The sequence below is a fragment of the Hyperoodon ampullatus genome (assembly GCF_949752795.1).
Source record: "Hyperoodon ampullatus genome assembly, chromosome: 14".
Classification (NCBI taxonomy): domain Eukaryota; kingdom Metazoa; phylum Chordata; class Mammalia; order Artiodactyla; family Ziphiidae; genus Hyperoodon; species Hyperoodon ampullatus.
In genome coordinates this window covers 22,044,727-22,065,557 of record NC_136927.1, presented here as the reverse complement: position 1 = coordinate 22,065,557, position 20,831 = coordinate 22,044,727, and the positions used below count along the sequence as shown (strand labels likewise).

Sequence of the window (20,831 nt, the reverse complement as noted above, 5' to 3'; positions counted from 1 at the left end):
ATTTCGTTCCTTTCTTCCCTGACAATGCAGGAAGCGTGGGAGAGGTCACAGAGGGGTTCACCCCAGCCTGAGAGACTGTCCCTCATTCTCTGCAGAAAGGAGGGCATAGCGAGAGGCCAGAGCCACCGCGGGTTCCGGTCCCAGCATCCCTCCTCCCCCGCCCTGCCCTGCCCAGCTGTGTGCTCCACGGTGGGTGAGGGACCTCGGTCTCGGCCGCGTGCGTGCTGTGCTGGAGCCCCGCCGAGTGGCACTACTTGACCTCCAGGATGGACGGGTTGGTCTCCATGATGGCCACGATGATCCTGTCGATGTAGTCCTGCAGGCGGAAGTTGATCTCCTCCTGCTTCTGGATGGCGTCCATGAGCTGTGGGAGGAGTCAGGGGTCGGTGCCAGGTGCCCAGACTGCGGACGCCCGCAGGGGATGGGGCGGGGCGTTACCTCGTCTCGGGAGACGGAGCTGATCTCTGCGGCCAGAGACTCGGAGAAGGCCGTGGAGAAGAGGTTCTTGGCGCCCTGGATGCTCAGGTTGATGATCTGCCCGTTGAGCTCGTCATTCTGCTCCTTCAGGCTGCGGTTGTCCTGGGGGACACAGGGCGTCGTCACTCCTGGGCCGAGGCAGGACCACCAGCTCGGGCACCGGCTCCCACACGCCCCCATGTCGGCCCCCGGAAGCGTGAGTCCAGCCCGCACCTGCTTCAGCCTCCGGACCTCCTGCTCCAGCTCACTTTCCCGTGTGCGGCTGTTGTACTCCTGCAGGCCTGCGCTGCTGCTGCGGCCCCTCCTCTGCTCGGCCTCCAGCTTGAAGAGCTGCAGATGCTCCAGCTGCTTGCGCAGGTCCTCAATCAGCTGCAGCAGTGAGGGTTGGCTCAGTTTGGTTTCAGGACCTCTGGGGCGGTCCGAATGCCAATGGGGGGACCCCGGGGCTCTGTGCTCACCTCCTGGGTCGCCTCCTTGTCCCTCTGGAACTGGTGCCTCTCATGGCTCAGCCTGTCCCCCAGCTTCCTCCTGTTCTCCTGTTCCTCACTGAGCCGCAGCGACAGCTCCTCAATCTCATCCAGCAGCTTCTGCTTCTCCTGCAAGAACGAAACAGTTGCCGGAGACATGCCCGTCTGCCATCTATCCATGCAGCTCTCCTCAGCTGTCTGCGCCTGACACGTGGCAGGTGGGCCTGCGAGGCGCCCGGGACTGTTTCTGGGAGGAGGCCAGAGCCCAAGTGCTCTCAGATGTCCTCAGGGTGCAGAGTTGCCCAAGGGTCCCTGGGTGGGGAGGGGACCACAGGGCACAAGGGGTCAAGCTGAAGTCAGCCCCTCAAGGACCTCATCCTAGATTCAAACCAGGGGTTAATCTATGCATGACTCTCCAGGCCCAAGGATGCCGGGAAGCCGGGCAGGGTTGCGCATCTTCCAGCAAAGGGACGGCCAGGCCCTGCGTGTCCTGGCTCCCTCACCCCCGGGGCCGCAGGGCCCAGTGTCACCAGCCTGCTCTTGAGCAGCACAGCTCCCTGGCCTGCAGGCGCACCCCTTGGCCAGCCGGCGCACCCCTTGGCCAGCCACACCCCCGCAGGCCCATCGGCCAACAGTGCGGCTGCCCTGCTTTGGAGAACCTGTCTCAGGTCCCGATGGTCCACAGGCACCCGGGGTGGAGGGCGGGGAGAGCCCAGCCGGCAGCTTACCTCCTCCAGGCGCTCGATGCTGGCCTTCAGGCAGGGCATGCAGGACCTCAGCTCACTCTTCTCCTCGTCCAGCTGCTGCAGCCTGGGGCACAAGAACAAGGCTGGGACCCGCAGAGCTGTCCCCTGACCACCACACGCACCCACACAAGGGCCCTGGGCCAAAGCTGCTCATGAGCCAGGATGGTGTCTCCACACACCTCTGGTTTACAGAGAAGCTGCAGACACAGAGCGAGTTCCACGGACCCTGAGCCCCTTTTGGCTTCTCCAGGCATCTGCTCACCATCGTGGCGTTCATCACACCCACAATGGAAACGCAAATGACCAACCCATGGACTCAACACAGCTTTCCCACCAGCGCTCCTTCCCGTCTGGTGTCCCTGCACCACATTAGCCGTCATGGCTCCTCTGTCCCCTCTGGTCTGCAGCAATCTCTGGACTTCCCTGGCTCTTCATGACCTTGACAGTTCTGAGCAGGTCTGGTCATGTATTTGGTAAAATGTCCCTCAGACTGGGTTTGTCTGGTGTCTTCTCGTGACTGGACAGGTTGTGGGTTTGGGAAGAATCCCACAGAGGAGAGGTGCCCTTTGCATCACGGGTGATGTTGACCTGGATCGCCTGGTTGGGGTGTGTCTGCCAGGTGTCTCCTCTGTCTAGTTCTCCTTTTCCCATCCCTTCTCTGTCGTCTGGAGGCCAGTCATGGGGTCCAGTCCACGCTCCCGGAACCCCCGAGTGGGCATATCTGTGTGTTATTTGGTCTCCTCTGCAGGAGTCCACGTTGGGTTACACTCTGGATGGCAGTTCCTACTGTGCCCCAGCTATGCCCACTGGGAGCCATGACACACTGTCATCTGTGTGTGCTTCTGTTCAAGCACCTCCTTGCTTCCTGGCACTCCAGGCTCTGCCGGTTTTCCTCTGTCCCAGCCACAGACCCAGACCTCCAAGAAGCCCCAGTTCCTTCCATGGCCCCGCTGTCCTCACCCCCTCAAGATCCCCAGGGAGCTGAGGGAGGCCACCAGGGTCCAGGCACATGGAGCTGCTAACTGAGGTGCAAAGAGCAGGCAGCGGTGACCCCGAGTCCCATCTCGCTCTGTGAGGGCCTCATGAGGCCCTGTCCACCTCGGGCCCCTGCAGCTGCTGTCCCACTCGGCCAGCAGGATGTCCCACTCGGCCAGCAGGATGCCCCCTGCCATGCAGGCTCTGGTGCTGGCAGACACGGGAGGCAGGACGGCCCACCCCTAGGCACCCACAGCCCGGTGGACAGGGCCCCACGGAGAGGCTGTGGCCTGCAGGCCACTGGACGGCACTGTGCCGAGGCCCAGGAAGAAGGCTTTCCCGGGAGGTGACACCGCGGGCCTGCCCCCGGGGAGGCCTCCCGTCCAGGGAGACCCCAGCACGGCTCTGTGTGCAGCCCCTCCTGCCACCTCCCATTGTTGAAAATACGTCAAAATGTATTTTCCAGCTTTAAGAGCTGGAGATAAACACGTGCTAAAGAGCCTAGAGTTGTCGTTCACGAGTGTAAAACGGCTGCACATTAAAGGCTGAGAGTGGTGCCCGTTCAGTTAAAAAGACTGTGAAATACCTGCCTCCCCGTCACTACCCACCCAGAAGCGAGCTCTGCAGAGGGAGGATGAGCAGGAACCTCCAGGTGACTGTTAACTTGTGGACATCTAGGTTCACTGCTGGTTTTCTTTGACAAACAACGTTTGAGATCCACGTGTCACCGTGAGTGGTTGCCCCCGGCCTGAGTTCCTGGTCCACTCCTGTGCCTTTGTGGGGTATCTGCACAGAGTATGCTCCCCTTTTCCTGACTCATCTAAGGCTTATGCCTCCAGGGGAGCATAGGGGTAATTTTCTCAGGTTGCCTTAAAAAAAGATTTTGACTTCGATTTTGAATGGTGCAGCATCCACTGGAGAAAGATTAGAGAAAGTGACATCCAGGTAGTGTCAGTCTTTGCCTTCAAATACTTTGTGGCCTTCAGTAGAGTTTTTTAGTTTTCTTCACAAAGGTTTTTCCACTGTTCGTAAAATCAAATTTGTTCCTAGGTATCGTGCCCTCCTGGGGTGGCCAGCTGTTGTGGTGAGAGCCCAGCTGCATTTCTCATCAGCCCTCTCCCCTACCTGACCTGAGGGTCCCCCGTCCCCCTCTCCCCTACCTGACCTGAGGGTCCCCCGTCCCCCCTCTCCCCTACCTGACCTGAGGGTCCCCCGTCCCCCCTCTCCCCTACCTGACCTGAGGGTCCCCCGTCCCCCCTCTCCCCTACCTGACCTGAGGGTCCCCCGTCCCCCTCTCCCCTACCTGACCTGAGGGTCCCCCGTCCCCCCTCTCCCCTACCTGACCTGAGGGTCCCCCGTCCCCCTCTCCCCTACCTGACCTGAGGGTCCCCCGTCCCCCCTCTCCCCTACCTGACCTGAGGGTCCCCCGTCCCCCCTCTCCCCTACCTGACCTGAGGGTCCCCCGTCCCCCCTCTCCCCTACCTGACCTGAGGGTCCCCCGTCCCCCCTCTCCCCTACCTGGCCCGCGGGTCCCCCGTCCCCCTCTCCCCTACCTGACCTGAGGGTCCCCCGTCCCCCCTCTCCCCTACCTGGCCCGCAGGTCCCCCATCCCCCCTCTCCCCTACCTGACCTGAGGGTCCCCCGTCCCCCCTCTCCCCTACCTGACCTGAGGGTCCCCCGTCCCCCCTCTCCCCTACCTGGCCCGCGGGTCCCCCGTCCCCCTCTCCCCTACCTGACCTGAGGGTCCCCCGTCCCCCCTCTCCCCTACCTGGCCCGCAGGTCCCCCATCCCCCCTCTCCCCGACCTGGCCCGCGGGTCCCCCGTCCCCACTCTCCCCCACCTGGCCCGCGGGTCCCCCGTCCCCCCTCTCCCCGACCTGGCCCGCGGGTCCCCGGTCCCCACTCTCCCCCACCTGGCCTGCAGGTTCTCAATCTCGATGCTCTTCTCTCGCTCCATCTTGCACAGGAGCTCCTTCTGCTTGCGTGTCTCCTCAAGGACCATCTCGCAGGCTCTCAGCTCCTGCTCCTTGAGCTGCTCCTCCAGGGCATTGGCTCTGCAAGGCCGAGGGGGAGGGGAGAAACTGTCCTGAGATGCTGCGCCCGGAGCTGGAGAGAGCGGCCCTGCCCAGAGGGGGGACGGGAAGGCACTGAGATGTCCCCCAATGGCCCACAGCTCTAGTCAAGGGCAGTTCTGAAGCAGGACATGTATCCCCCAAACAGCCTTCACCTCACAGAGGGTGCCTGGCCTTCAGACCACGGCACAGTCCTGATGGCAAGGACAGTCCCCATCATTCCCAGGGGGACTTACCCCCATCCTGGTCTGCACCCACAGTTGCCTCCTGCTCGCTGGGTGTGGGCAGGAGACACTCCCGGGCACAAGCCCACCAGGTGCCTGGCCCCAGGGCACCTCGCACTGATACTCCAGGCTGGAGACATGGTGTACAGACCCACCCCACCCAGGTCAGCCGTGGCAGACTCGAAGGCAGGTATAGCAAGAACATGGGGACAGAAGGAAGGTACACATGGGGACCCTGACCCTGGCCTCTTCCCAGACCACCACTCCCACGTGCAGGAGACAGCAATGGACCAAACCACAGACAAGGGCTCTGGGCCCTGCCTGTGGATGGCCGGAGGCCATGCCTCCAAGCTGCCCATCCACAGGGCTTCTCATCTGCTTTTTGGTGCTTCGCACCCAAGAGTGAACAGACAGCCAAAGACCACCAGACATCACAGGAAACCTCTTAATACAAAGTGGCCAAAGCAAACAGAAAAAATGACCTGAAGGAGATACACATTATGTGGGAAACACCACAGAAGCCCTGTGACTATCACCCTCAGAGGCCTGAGACACCACGTCCACGAAACAGGAGCAGCTGTCGCAGAAGGAATGGGTAACAGAAGTAACTCTTAGCAATTAAAACTAGGACACGACAAAATTTTAAATTCAATAGAATAACTGAAGGAGAAAACCAGATGATTACACAGAAAAAAAGAAAAATGAGAAAATTAGAGAATAAAGAAGTAAAGAAAATGAGAAGGAAGGTCCGTAAGGTCTGATATCTGATTAACAGAAGTTTAGACCGACAAGAAAATGGGAGAAACTCTGAGAGACACGTTTTCCAGATTTAAAGGCTGGAAACCATGTGCCCTCAGCACAGGAAACAACAAGAGACCCTCACAGCGTCAGGAGAGAACAGGACCTCACATAGCAGTGAGCCCAGCGGTGCCAGGGCCCTGGTCACAGACGGGTCAGACGGCAGCGGAGCCGGCTCCCAGGGACCCAGCTCCCAGCGGGATCCCAGACTCTGCCACACTGTCGATGGCGGGGGTGGCGGGGGGACACGACACAACCCCGTTTTCAGACACGTGAGGCCTTAGGAAGCCTGGCTCCTATGCTGCGAGCAGGGCCTCTGCTCAGAAAGCGAGTAAGCAAAGAAGAAACGCGGGATCTGGAGAATAAGAAACCAGATGTGGAGAAAGCAGGTGGAACTCCTAGGATGGAGGGAAAGGAGAGCAGTGTGGCGGGTCAGTGCGGCTGGGAAACGCCAAGCAGCAGTGGCAGGAGTGTGTGCTTGGGGGGAACTTAGGCAAACACTGGCAGAAACGGCCCCAGGAAGTGGATATGACAGGCCCTGGGGCTGGGTGGCCGGGCAGGGCACAGAGTGTGGACTTTCCACCACAAACGTGGATAACTGATAAATGCCCGTTGGATGAGATGAACCTCCGGTCAGCTAGAGAAAGGAGTCTGGTGGCCCATCCAGATCTCCCTGGACAAGGACAGGGAGGGAGTAAGGAACGTCCTGCAGACGCAGCGCTGGAGCCCCAGCCCTCGCACGAGCAGGGCCGACCCCACCCCTGGCTCTGCAGCAGGGCCACGGGCAGGAAAGCAGGTGGCCCCCGAGCTAGGGTCTCGACCACACAGGAGAACATGCTTCTGCTGCTCTGTTATAGCAGCGGGCGAGGCGCCCAGGACAACACAGCGCATCCCGGTTCCCAGCCTCCAAGAGCAGGAGGACAGGTCTTGAAGGCCCATCTCGCCCAGGAGAAGCCACAACAGGAGGCCAGTGTCCCCCAGAGCCTCGGGGCCCGTATCCAGCGCTGGTACAAGTGCTCGGAGGGCGAGGAGCCCGGGCCTGCAGAGGGTTCAGCAGGGCCAGGCTTCGCCCAGACCACACGCCATGCTGCCAGCCTCTGGACCTCTTGAAAGGGGTCTGTGACCCCCAAGCCTCCGCCTGCACACAGGCCAAGTCCCTTGTCCTCTGCAGGAGACGTGCTGCAAACTGGGGTGAGGTACACAGCGTGACTGGCTTCCCAACACCAAAAACCACACCATGTGCTGTGAAAAGTCTGCAGAACAGGAGATGGGGAAGCACCTGCTCCCTCCTTACACCCACTTCCACACGGCTGTTATTTCTAACACAGAGCTCGCGGCTCCCACATGGGGCTCGGTCGCACTGCTACGCCCCACGAGGACCCCATGCTTCAAGGGTGGGTCAAGTACCCGAGCACAGGGAGCTCTGGAGGCACTGGCCCCGCCCCAGAGCCCTCCTTGCTGCCTCGGTTTCCTGGTCCAGGAGATGCGGAGATGAAGCAAGCCTGCGTGGGGTGGGGGGCGCGCCTTTGGTCAGGACGGGTCTTGGAAGCGGGGTACACGCCAGACACCCCCAGATGGGAATCCCAGCCGGGCACTCTGCAGGCAGGGTGTTGGCCCCGGCTTCTCCTGAGAGGTCCCTCCCTCGCCCTTTCCTCTGGGGAGAGCCCTCAGCGGGAGCCTTGCTCACCCCACACCATCCAGCGAGCCGGCCCCCAGCAGCTGAATGGAGGGTGGTGCTCAGAGAACCTGAGGCGAGGAGAACGACCACAGGGCGGATCACACCCCACAGGCACTAAGAGGCCTGCGCTCACCTGTGCACCAGCTGGAGGTTCTCCTGCCTCAGCCGGCTGTGCTGCTCCCCGTTGGCAGCCGTGTCCTTTTCCAGCTCCGACACTCGCTTCTCCAGGAAGACAACCTGGGGAGCAAGATGGTGGCTTGAGAATCAAGGGGGTGGGACAGTGTGTGCCCCACACAGACTGTCCTGGAGGCCATGCCCACCAGGCTGGAGACGCCCCGTGAACGAGGCAGCGCAGCCCCGTGGGCACCAGTGAGGACAGGGAGCACGTGGTGCCCTCGACCCTCAAAGGCAAAGGAGCTGAGGGGCCGCAGACAGGGCCACTGCTCCGCCAGACACAGCCCACAGAGGCGGCTCATGCTGGGGACTCGAGTGACAGAAAGGCCCGGGGTTTGGAGCCAGACACGCTCACCAGGCGGTGGGAGGCATGACGGCCAGACCGGAGAGCTGGGGAGGGCTCTGCAGAGCTGAGATGTTGGAGGTGCTGTAGAGGTCCAGGAGGTGGGGGGCAGGGTGAGGTGGGAGAGAAGGGGGGGTCTGTGGCCACCCCGCCCCTGCACTTCCTGGAGCTGGTCCTGGAGCCCCAGGGCCTTGGCCACGGGGAGGCTGCCCTGCCCCCGGCAACCTCTCCGGGGTGGCCGATTCCACCGTCCTGGCTCTACGATCACTGCAGGCTGCGGGCCCTCCCGCCTCCCCGGCCGGCACCTCTCCATGGACAACGTGACACCTCTCCTGTTCACCCCGCGGCTGCCAACCCGAGGAAACCCGCCAGAGATCACCAGGGCTGGTGGACGGCGCAGCCCTGCCGGCGCCATCACCACCTCCCACTGTGCCCTCTGCGCACCTCACTCAACACACCCACCGGGGGCCTGTGCCTGAGGCCGCTGAGTTGTCCACACGTGGCCCTCTGGCCCTGCCATCCATCCAGGGCCTACCTTGTCAGCAATGTCCTCTTCCATGCCCTCCACAGGGTCTGGGGGAGGGTCTTGCAGGGCCTCCATGGTCAGGGCCCCTGACTGATGCAGGTGCCTGGGGAGAATAAATGACAGCCCTGTCCAGAGAAGGTCCTTCAGCAGAGCAAGGAGAGCAAAGAAGGGGGACAACTTTGTGGCCAGGCCTGTACACATGAACACCCCCAGGCTGGTCTGGAAAGCAGAACCCAGCAGCAGGTGGGCAGGTCTCCACCGAAGGGGACTCCGGACAGGACACCACTACCGAGGGCTGGGTGAACAGGCCATAGTCTGTGGAGCCCAAGGGGCCCGGCCTCCTTTCCTACCAGCTACTGGGCCAAGATACTTTGAACTTGGGCAATAAAACAGGACGTCACTCCTCTTGGTGATACGAAATAATCTCATCTTCCCCGAGCCTTGAAACATTAATTCAAGGTCACGACCTGTGGGCACACCGTGACTTCCACGCTGTCTCCATCTCTGACTTCCAGGCGCACCTCTTGGGGCAGCCACGGCAAGACACACTTGGGGCCTCAGGGGGCCGAGCGTGAAAAGGGCACAGGCCCTTGGCTCTGACACATGCGGGAGGCGCCTCAGCGCTGTGTGACCCTGAGGAAGCTAGGCACCCTCACTATGCTACAGAACGGGGATCTGCAGGCTGTCACATAACTAAGGACACAGCACAGAGCCAGTTCAATAAAACACTATTAAAAAGTACACTCTCAGGACTTCCCTGGTGGTCCAGTGGTTAGGCCTCTGTGCTTCCATTGCAGCAGGCCCGGGTTCGTCCCCAGGTTGAGGAACTAAGATCCCGCATGCCGCGCCACATGGCCAAAAAAAAAAAAAAAAAGGTACAGTCTCTTTATCAAACATATGAAGTTCTATTTCCTTTTCAGCACTGACTGAGCTTGCGCATTCCTTACATTTCTTTTCCAGAAACATTCTCAGGGGAACAAAAAGGAAGGGCATCTTTATCCCTGTAGACCACAACCCCCAACTGTGCCCTGGGGGGTACGTATCAGCGCATTTCTGTGGATTTCACTCAATTCCCCGAGGGTGCTGAATCCCAAGGGCCAGGGGAGGACAGGCCATCAAGTTGCCATCTAATCACTCCTCTTAACATCTATGACCTTGACCTAGACATGAGCTCCTGACGCCACTCCTGGGGCAGGAAGCTGCCCACCCCAGATCCAGAGACCACCCTGAGGAGGGGCCAAAGCCTGGGGGCTGACACCCGATCCTGATCTCAGACCAGGGGTTCAGGCATTTTCCAAGGGCTGAATCTGGGGTTGGGGTGTGTGGCCACAGCATGTAGCCACCTTAGGGTAAGGCCAAGGTTCCTCCCATGGTGGGTGGGGAGATTGTTTATTTAAGCCCATCCTGGCTCAGGAGACCCACCAGGGGAAGGCGGGGGATGCCTGATCCACCCCAAAGGGAGTCAGGTCAAGCCTAGCCGGTGGACGGGACTGCACCCTAAATGTCACCCGACCCCAGACCTGCTGTCGCCCTGTGGGGTCCCCAGGCACACCGATTCCAGAGCCATCTGCACCCAGGCGAGCACACAGCTAGGTCAGAGGCCTGGGCTGAAACGCTACCACAAGAGTGAAATGACAGCAAGCATTTTGAGTTTCCTTGGAAGGCTGGTGGCAGTTCTAAGGGCAGAAGAGCAGCAGATTCAAGGTGCACGTGTGTGTGAGTGTGTGTGCACTGACTGCAGACGATGCCTGTTTGTAAACAACAAACACCTGCAGGCTGGCCTTTTTTATACCAAAGGGTATCTGCAAAGGAAGATGAATTCTCAGAGCAGCAGCCGCAGAGGCCAAAAGCCGAGGAGCTGGGCCCTGGTGGCGCCAGGTCCATTCACGTGCCTGGTGTGGGAGCTGGGAGGGCAGGTCAGCTTCCTTAGTCTCACCAGCTGCAGGCTGTTTGGGTAAAAGGTGGAGCGAGAAGGGAAGTAATGCTGAAACTATGATCAAAGCATGGTCTGGAATTACTAGGAGGCTCCCAAGACCCAGGTGATGGAGAGAGCAAGTGAGGAGGGTGGGCCTTTGGATTCACCTCTGCTTCCCCTGGACCTTCAGCCCTTAACATGATAGGAAAAGAAAAACAAGTGTTTTATGTTCTCAGGGACAGAAGCAGGAAAGTAGACAGCGCCAGAGATGAGATGTCCAGGGCGCCGGACGCTGGAGGAGAGCCCAGGCGGCTGGCACCTGAGGGGCAGCAGGGAGGAGCTCAGATGGGGGAGGGGCGGCCCCCACCAGGCGCCCGACTCAGGACTGCAGGCCTCCAAACGGGCTGCACCACAGCCTGTGAACTACCTGAAGGTCGGCAGCCAGGCAGGACCCCGCTCAGAGGGAGACCTCTAGCAGGAGAGACAGAACTCAAAGAAGGGTGGGGGAGCCAGAGCAGAGAGGCTGCTGTCAGGGGCTCCGGGGGCAGGGGCTCTGGGGGCAGGGGCTCCGGAGGCCGGAGCTCCGGGGGTAGGAGCTCCAGGACCAGGAGGTGGGGTGGAGGGCTCTGGGGATCGCGCTCCAGAGAGGCCCGCAGAGCTCAGCGCAGGCATTTCCAGACTGGAACAACGCCTCTCACTCCACCCAGCGTAATTAACAGCGGAAAGGACGCACAAGATTCGTCCTGAAATGTCTGAGCTTCAGGGACAGGGAGAACATCTTTTAAAAGCTTCCAGAAGGGAAAAGCAGTCACAAAGAAAAACTAGCAAGCACTAGACTGTCCTGCAGCAGCATCAGGACTAGAGGATAATGAGCAACGCCTTCAAAATGGCTAAACGGAAACCACTTCTGATCTAGAATTCTACCCCAAGCCAAACCACAGGAGTAAAATGTCCAACAAGGGCTCAAAAATTTATTTCTTGGGCACGTCTTTTCTCAAGAAGCTACCAGAAGACGTGCTGGATAGAAAATGGAGATTAAAAAAAGGAAGAAGGGGCTCAGGGGGCGAGATGATCCAACACCTGAAACAGACACCAGGACCCGACGTCAGGGAGACACACGGGGCCGCAGCCGTGCAGCCCACACAGCACGGGCGGAGAGGGTTAGGGCTCTGGGGGAACCATCCACGCAGCGGCAGGGCCAGGCAGTGGAGGCAGAAGACGACACAAATAAAAACATAAAGGCAATCACTGCCTCCAGGAGAAGCAACAACTCATCTTAGAAAGGAAACCCAGTAACACATCACATGGCTTCCTGTGAAGAATGCTGGCGTCTTACAAGCCGAGAGCAGGCCTGGCAGGAGGGGTGAACGCATGTGCTGTTACCTCTCACTGCAGGAAGCCAGTGGGCAGCTCCCAAAACTGAAAAATGAAGAAATGGTCACCAACGCTTGTTCTTTAGAAGCTCCTCCACCTCCTCCTCACCTTGGGGAGCCAGCAGGGGTGGAAAAGACACAGCCCTTGAAGGAGGTGGACCCAGACCCGGGCTGTGGCAGCAGGGCCCCCGCTGACCCTCCCCACCAGGTTAGCCTACAGCCCTCGCATGGGGAAGACTCAACTGAACAGGAGGAAGGACAAAAGTTTTCACCACGGACCCCCAGCCACAAACCCAGGTCCAAATCTACTGCTTTGGAAATTCTTTTTACTACCCGTCCCCTCAAACTATTTTCAATCCCAAACCATGAGAAGTAACTTTCAGAAGTTTTTTTAAAAATACCTTGAAAATAGTATTTTCTAAACAAGTTTTTAAAGCACTGTGACCAGTGACACATTTCAGAAGAGCACCTCAGTGGGCACCCAGGGTTCCTACCTTGCCACCTTCTTGCTGGAGAGCCGCTTCGATGGACTGCAGAAATCAAAACAAACAGGAAAACGGTGTCAGAGAACAGACAGGGAGGATGGAGAGGAAGCAGGAAACTCAGGCGAAAGAGATATGGGGCGGGGGCGCGTCCGCAGGCATGCAGCACCCGCTCCCGAGGCCAGCTCCATGCACGGAAAGGCTCGCTCAGCAAAACATTCAGGGGCACGGGGACAATCTCAGGGGCCTGTCACCTGGTCCCAGCCCTCAAGGAAGTTTCAGATGGTGTCACAACCGGACCTCGGTTCAGGGACTGGCCCCAGCGCCTGGACCCACAGGTGGCCACGCTGGGTTCGAGCCATCGGCACGTCCCAAGTGATTTTGGAGCCACACTGCCCTCCAAAGGCTCAGCCGTCAGAGGCTCCACACAAGGCGTGACAGGGGCCCATGTGTACGGGAAAGCTCTGTCGTCGGTTTTAACTCTGGCACTGACATATCACCCTCTACCAGCCCAGCTGCGCAGAGACTCGCAAAGCTTTCCTGCCGCCGTTTCAGGACAGGAAAGTCAGCCCCATGTCGCCTGCCTGACGTGATCACCTGCAGTGGCAAAAGGGCCAAGCTTACCATACCCCTCGTTGTGCTTCCCAATTTAACTGCTAAACTATTAGCTTCAACCTATGAGGACAAGAACAGCATCACGGCCAGACAGACACGCCCCATCAGTTACTGTGACCCCCTCAAGCTGGGGCAGGAAACCCTGTCGGGGGAGACACGCTGTTCCCGTCACCAGCAACCGTACCCATTACCAATGCACTGCCTCTCCGCTCCGGGCTCATCCTGCCTACCAGCTCCTGGCCCCTGCGATGCTGCGTCGGCAGAGGGTGCTGGACAGGGACCCAGGAAAGGGCCTGCTTCCAGGTGCCCCTGCTGCCTGGGCAGCACCAGGGTTTGAACTTGGGCCCTGATCCCCACACTCTCGAATCCCACCTGGGCGGCTGCCCCTGACACCTCCCAGGCAGTTCCGTGGTGGGAGTCCCTCTGGTGAGACCCCTCTCAGCGAACAGCTTTCCTGGCAGCCAGAGGGCGGACTTCAGCAAGTTCTAGAAGGTGCGGCTATGCCCTCTGCAGCCTGTGGGCGTGAGCCGCTGCTCCACCCTCACAGCTGCTGCCCCGTCTCCTCCTGAGCTCTCCTCCCAGCCAGTGCCACGTTACTCCAATCCCCCGTTACAATGGTCACTCTCTTTATTAAACTTTCCTATTCAAGTTACTGTGTGGTCCCCTCTTCTGACTGGGCCCTGACTGATGCTGTACATTTTAACACAAGTCTAATTTCATCCTGAAGCAACAGGAAAGGACAGACCACTGTCCAGTGTACTGTCCCCCTTCAGGGGCTGGCATCACTTGCACCTCTGGGTAAAGCAGACTTCTCAGTTTCTACAAAATGAACCGTTTTACAGAGGCTCCCAGGTATGTGGAAAATATGTATGTTCTGAGATTCAATGGGTAGAAATTATATCAGACGTCAAAGCTGTTGTCTGAATATGGTTTGGACTAAATCACCTTTCACCAACCACAAAGCATGACCAAATATGTTTATTTTGAGGCAATTCCATGGAAACCAATGGGTAAGATTCACATCTCCTTAAGTGAGTGTGTAGGGGAAAGTTCTTGACTCATTATAACGAGGATTCTGATGGCATATTAGTCCCCTTGTTAGTGCCTGTCTTAGGGAACAGGTGGCTGAAACTGGACGTGAGACCCCCTGGACTTGCTGGCTGGACTCGGCCACATCCCGGTCTGTTCTCTGCCCCACAAAGCCTGGAAGAGGCGACTGTGGCCGCCCTGGGGCAGGTCCTCAATGTGGGAAAAGATCATTTCCACATCAAGAACGTTCGGAGGGTGAGAGCTGAGATACGGAGACGGCAGGTCCCCGCTCGGGAAGGACAAATGACCATCCCCACCAGGCTGAGCGGCCATCCTGGAGCGCTGATCACTGGGCTGAACACGAGGGGTAAAGGGAGGCTGGCGGGTCTCTGGAATCCCCGGTCTCCCTGGAAGCCCCTCAAAGAGCACCTCCAGTTCTCCTCAGCGCTGCTGGCACCCCCAGCTCCCCTCTGAAGCTGCCAATCGGCCCTATCCCTCACCTGACCAGGTGCTGGCTGGACCCCGGCCCGAGCTCTGAGCTACACAAGTGCAGGAGGAAGGGCTGAACCAGCACCAGGGCACGACCGGCTGTCGGTCGCAGGGCCCACCAGGCAGACTGAGCGGCCGAGGCCAAGCCCCAAGGGCAGACGGCAGGCCTGGGAGGAAGTGTACATGCCAAAACCATTAGGATGGTTCACCTTCCATGCAACTCCCACCAGTCCAAGGCCCCTTCCTCCAGGAAGTTGCATGGGAGCCCATGGCACTGGTCGGCACGTCCCACCCCTTCCTTGCTGCCCGCACGAGAGCGCCTGGCAGTCCCTCACTCCCTCCGCTGGGCTGGGGCTGTGGGGTGCGCCACACGAGGGCCCATCTCTCCTCCACACAACACACTAATCAGCAATCAGCCTAACGGACACGTCAGCATGTGCAAACCACCCAAAATGTTTCCTGCAGCTGGAGCCTGTGTGGCTGTGAGGAGCCAGGTGTCTCCTCCTAGAACTCTGACTGGGGGTGGGTACAGGGGGCGGAGAGGGAACCAGGAGATGAGGAGAGGGAGAGGCAAAGAGCAGCAGGCATGCTGGGCCCAGCGGCCTGTTCCGGGGACAGAGCAGCCAGTGACCCTGCCGCTGACAGAGGCTGCACAGCCTCCCGGAGACCAGCTCAGGGCAGGGCTCACCCCGATTCAAACTGACGCCCCTGAAAGCTGCTCACAAGTCTGCACCGAAGACCTACTCTCACTTAATATTTCCCAGTGCTGCTTCTTGTGACTCTCAACTTCAAACATCTTTTAGTAAAACGGAGAAAGCACATCTTTCTAAAAGCAGACTTTCTCCCACACGCTGGCTGTCCTCAGGCAGGGCAGAGGCAGGGGACTGGACCGTGGCATGCACACAGGGCACCAGACCAGGAACAGCACATGCAGGGCAGGGGCCGGAGAAGAGTCCGCTGTCCGCACGCCTGCCTGGCCTCTGGAGGAAGCCCCCGGAGTGGGCCGGGCACAGGGAGTGCACCTGGGCCAGGGCAGTGGGGGCAGCTGCGGGCAGGCAGAGTCTGCCTCCCCCGGGTCAGAGAGCAGGCCAGGCACCGCACAGGTTACCTATTCTTTTCAAGATCGTTCAGGCGAGCAGAAAGATCCTCAAGGCGGTTGATTTGTTTGTGGCACTGGCTACAGTAAAACTCAAAAGCCTCATCCGTGAGGATGCTGTGCAGCTTGGCGGCAAGCGGGTCAGCGCTGGAGGGACGAGAGGTGTGGCTTCAGGAGAGAGCAAGGATCGGGTGGCTGGACGGGGTGAGCTGTCAGGCGGATGCCGCGGAGGCCTCTGTCACCCTCGGCACCACCTCCGGGACCCGCAACACCCGGCGCAGCGGCTGGGGGCACCTTCCTGGTCAGGCGCTCAGAGGACACAGGCGCAGCCCCGCGGCTCGTTGTAAAAGAAGAACCCTGCTTTGCCAAGAAGTAAATGACTGGACACACTGCATCCTCCTTTGTCAGAAACAGGTCAGCGTGAGAGCAACGCACACGGCCGGGGGGCGGCTTACTTTCTGTTCTGTAACCCCGTCAGTAACTGTCTAAGAACCACCAGAACCAAGAACTATGGGTGGATGACTTTCATTAAAAACTCATAATTCCGTTAGCCGCGCCACGACCTAATCTCAGTGGGCTTTCAGGGCAGTGATAACGGCAGCCACGTCTTGTGGGTATTAGGACCCCAGGCTACAGAAAAGTTAAAGTGAGACATCAATCGTAGCGCAGAAGAAACCCTGCGGACATGGGATGAGGGACGGACACACAGAACAAATGGAGAGATCACCAAAATGGGAGACACACGCCCCACGGGGCCACAGCCCAGCCCTCGGGGCAGCACCACTTGGAGCACGTCAGGCAGCCCTCCTGGCTTGGCCCCCGCCCAGGCCCTCGGCGTCTGCTGTTGGCACAGCTGGAGAGTTTCCAGAACTGGGGGCAGAAGGGAGAGGTGACTGACATGTGCAGGCTGTCCAACCAGGCCAGGGTCTCCCCGAGGGGCCGGCACATCCCCTGACCCGGATACGAGGGTGGGCGCTTTCTCCCAGGACCTCCTGCAGCCGGAAGAGGCAGGAGAGCCGGGCAGGAGCCAGCTCCGTGAGCGAAGGTCCTGCCCTTTACATGCCACAGTTGAGTTTATTCAAAGCCGGAATTTTCCAGAGAGTTTGGGGATGTCAGGTGATTATAAGAAAATGAATCCGAAGAGCCATTTGTGATGTTAAACCTCCCTCAGAGGCCAGTCGAAGGGCACAAACTTTCAGCAAGAGGAATAAGGTCCAAGGACACCACAGATGATAACACCATGCAAGCAGACCTCAGAGATACTGCGGGTTCACCTGCAGCCCATCGCAATAAAGTGAGTGTTGCAATAAAGTGAGTCATGTGAAGTTTTTGGTTTCCAGTGCATGTAAAAGTGACGTTTACACTGTACCGTAGTCCAATAAGTGTGTAAAAGTATCACATCTAAAAAAACAACGTAGGGCATTCCCTGGTGGTTAGGACTCTGCGCTTCCACTGCAGGGGACACGAGTTCGCCCTCTGATCGGGGAACTAAGATCCCGCAAGCCACACGGCACAGCCAAAAAATTAAAATATTAAAAATTGAAAAAGAAAAGAAAAAACCCATGTGCATGCATACCTTAACTAAAAAATACTTTATTCCTAAAAAATGCTTACCAGCATCTAGGCCTTCAGGGAGCTGTAATCGTTTTTTTTTTTTTCTAAGTAGAAGGCTGCTCCCTGTTGGGGAGAGGAGCTCTTTCTATTTCGTTTTTTTAATTTATTTATTTATTTATTTATTTTTGCTGCATTGGGTCTTTGTTGCTGTGTGTGGGCTTTCTCTAGTTGTGGTGGCTTCTCTTGTTGCAGAGCACGGGCTCTAGGCACGCAGGCTTCAGTAGTTATGGCTCATGGGCTCTAGAGCGCAGGCTCAGTAGTTCTGGCGCACAGGCTTAGTTGTTCTGCGGCATGTGGGATCTTCCCGGACCAGGGCTTGAACCTGTGTCCCCTGTACTGGCAGGCGGATTCTTAACCACTGTGCCACCAGAGAAGCCCTGTAATCCTTTTGCAACAGTCACATCAAGGATTGCTGATCACAGGTTCCCACAACAAACAATTATAATGAGAGTCTGAAATATTGTTAGAATTACCATAATGAGACACAGAGACACAGTGCAAGCGATGGCTTTGGAAAAATGATGCAGGGCTTCCACAGGCCTTCAGTGAGTAAAAAACACAAAGGGAAGTGCAGGACAAGGTCCACCTGCACAGCAAGGCTGATTGCTGAGCAGGGTGTCAACACTCACACACACACACTCACACACTCTCTCACACTCACACTGTCTCTCACACACACACACACACACTCTCACACACACACACAGCCTCCCTCAAGCTCAATGCAAACCACAATGTGATCCACAAACAGCACTGTGAAACCCGTAAAGCCGAGTTTCCCAACCCCAGCTCTGTGCCCTGGGACTTGGCTGAGGCCCCATAAACGGGGAATGACTGGGACCATAACCGATGAGAGGAACCACAGCCAACTGTTATCCCGATAGAAATCTTCAAATTTTGACTGTGGCATTGTTCAATTATATTACAGTGAATAAAACAAGTTCTCTGTGAACCAAAAGGGGACCCTCCCCCTTAACAGAACGTGAAGAAACAAGGCCCTGGTGCAGGGCTGTTACCTGGGGGTGAGGAAGACGGGGTCTCTGCAGCCGTGCTCCCCGTTGCAGAGGGTCTCTGGGGACAGCTCCGCCTCACTGCCCTCACCATAGTCCTCGAAATGTTCCTCGCCTCCTATCACCGTGACGACCGACTGGCTGTGCAGGTGGGACCTGCAGAGGCAAACGAGTGTCAGCTGCTGACAGGGGCTGCGGGCACCCCAGAGCCGCGGGCGTAACCTGAGCCTCCAGCAGAAACGTGCGGTGACCACACGTGTGAGTTCGTGTTCTAACAGCCGCACTAGGGAAGGTAAATGCGCAGGTGAAACTGACTTTAACAATGTATTTCACTTGGCCCAACATACCCAAAATCATCACTTCCAAAACAAGATCTTTATATTATCTATGTCCTTGTGTCATAATAAGCCTTCGAATCTGGTGTTTGCTGCACCCCGGGCACATGGCAGGTGCTCCCCGCCCCAGGGCTAGGCCACCACCTCACCACGGACCCCCCCAACCCCTGAGATCCTGTAAGCAGGTGCAGGAGCTGCCCCTCAGAGGGGCAGGCCTGGTAGTCAGGAGGGGTCAGTCTCCATCCGCTGCCCAGACCCACAGTCGCACGACACGCAGCACAAGCTCCCCGAGGCACCTGACCCCAATGGTCTCGGGACGTCCGACTGCTCTCTGAAGAGCGTGTCTGAGTCTGACTGCCGCCCGCCTGCTACCAGCCCTCACCTTCTCACACAGAGACAGGAAGAAATGATTCCTTCCGACAGACACCATTTCACACTACGCTGCTTTCTGTTTCTGTAGATGGGCTGCTTCGTGGATCCACGTGCCCAGACCCCAGGAGAGGAAGCTGCCCCCAAAGTGAGAAGGATCATGCGCAGCCTTCACGGGCTGGACGTGGACGCCCGTGGGCGGCGAGGAGCCCAGCGCCTGTCCTCGTGTCAGAGGGGATGCGCGCTTGGTGCTGGGGACCCGGGGCAGACCACGCAGCCGTCACGCACCGCATCGACAGAAAACGGGTGACTTTAGATTATAATCGGCAACCTTGCGGCAATTCAAGATTTTCTCATTTGACACCAACGTGACTTCAACGAATCCTGAGGGCAAGTCGCTGCTTAAGCAGCAAAACAGCCCAGAGCCTAGAAACTTCCAGAGAAAAACTAAGACCTCATAATGGTTTCCCATATTTGACACTTCAACTTTGATTACTTGACCCAAATTGAATTTAAAAAACTTAGGGACTCCCCTGGTTGTGCAATGGTTAAGATTCCACGCTCCCAATACAGGGGGCCCAGGTTCAATCCCTGGTCAGGGAGCTAGATCCCACATGCATGTCGCAACTAAGAGTCCACATGCCACAACTAAGGACCCCGTGAGCCACAACTAAGGAGCCCACAAGCCACAACTAAGATCCAGTGCAACCAAATAAATAAATAAATATTTAAAGAAATTTAAAAGAACTTACCTTATTACCTTAAAAAATACTGATCAGGGGCTTCCCTGGTGGCGCAGTGGTTAAGAATCTGCCTGCCAATACAGGGGACATGGGTTCGAGCCCTGGTCCGGGAAGATTCCACATGCCGCGGAGCAACTAAGCCCAAGCGCCACAACTACTGAGCCTGCGCTCTAGAGCCTTTGAGCCACAGCTACTGAAGCCCGTGTGCCTAGAGCCCGTGCTCTGCGACAAGAGAAGCCACCACAATGAGAAGCCCGCACACTGCAACGAAGAGTAGCCCACGCTCACCGCAACTAGAGAAAGCCCGCACGCAGCAACGAAGACCCAATGCAGCCAATAAATAAATAAGTAAATTCTTTAAAAAAAAAAAAAGTACTGATCAGGAAGCTACAGCGAACGTGGCATCCCCAGCCCCACGCATTCTACCCTCACACCTCCCTCCTTGGTCACTGCAAGCCACTCTGGGCTCCCATCTCCACACGCTGGGCTTGGCCCCTGGTGGCCCTGGAAGGTGTTCCTCCAGTCCCAACAGAGCCCAAAGGCCGAACGTGCACGCACAACGCCCCCTTCCCCACCAGACAGTCACAGCAATCAAGGAAAGACCCCAATAAATGGAGCAATAAACTATGTTCAAAGACTGGGAGACCCATAGGGACAAGATGTTGGTTCTGCCCAAATAATCTACAGATCCAGCAAAATCCCAACCCAAATCCCAGCAGGTACTTTTTTCCAGAGACTAACAAGCTGAATCTATATAAAATCCACATGGAAATGTGAAGGCCAAAGGTGCCAACGCAGCCTTATAGAGCGAGGCTGGAGGGTGCACATGGCTGAACGGCAGGACCGGCGGGCAACAAACCTGGAGCAGAAGGACTAAGCAGTGCTGACCTGCACAGGGCACACAGGGCCAAGCAGGGCGTCCAGCACAGCCCATGCACTCGGCCACCTTGTGGGGCAGTGAGGAAGGAGGGAGCTTCAAAACCGAGCCTGAGCCAATGGTCATCTATACAGGAAAAATGACCCCTGCCTCGCACCATGCACAAAAACTCCCTTACAGGGAGATGAAAGAGCTGAAAACAAAGGCAAAACAACAAAGCTTTACAGAAAAGCAGAAGTAAACGTCACATGATGTGGAGTAAGCAGAGATCTCTGAAGCAGAACACAGACGTGCTAACCACAAAAGACAAACAGATACACTGGACTACAGTAGAATTAAAAACGTCTGTTCTCAGACACCCCAGGGAAGTGAGAAGATGACCTGCAGAGGGGGAAAAAGATGCCT

At 57.7% G+C, this 20,831-nt stretch overlaps 1 protein-coding gene across 1 annotated transcript in view; it reads right to left on the bottom strand.

Moving 5' to 3' along the window:
* Positions 1 to 250: 250 nt before the first annotated feature.
* Positions 251 to 20,831, bottom strand: part of RAB11FIP3 (RAB11 family interacting protein 3) — a gene marked incomplete at both ends in the record, with an annotated part of 79,763 nt that continues 59,182 nt past the window's right edge. The window contains 10 exons of the mRNA XM_079720232.1: positions 251 to 364; positions 439 to 579; positions 691 to 846; positions 936 to 1,073; positions 1,673 to 1,754; positions 4,578 to 4,718; positions 7,570 to 7,673; positions 8,489 to 8,582; positions 12,262 to 12,297; positions 18,109 to 18,258. Coding sequence (XP_079576358.1) covers positions 251 to 364; positions 439 to 579; positions 691 to 846; positions 936 to 1,073; positions 1,673 to 1,754; positions 4,578 to 4,718; positions 7,570 to 7,673; positions 8,489 to 8,582; positions 12,262 to 12,297; positions 18,109 to 18,258 — 1,156 coding nt within the window. The remainder of the gene's footprint in view (positions 365 to 438; positions 580 to 690; positions 847 to 935; positions 1,074 to 1,672; positions 1,755 to 4,577; positions 4,719 to 7,569; positions 7,674 to 8,488; positions 8,583 to 12,261; positions 12,298 to 18,108; positions 18,259 to 20,831) is intronic.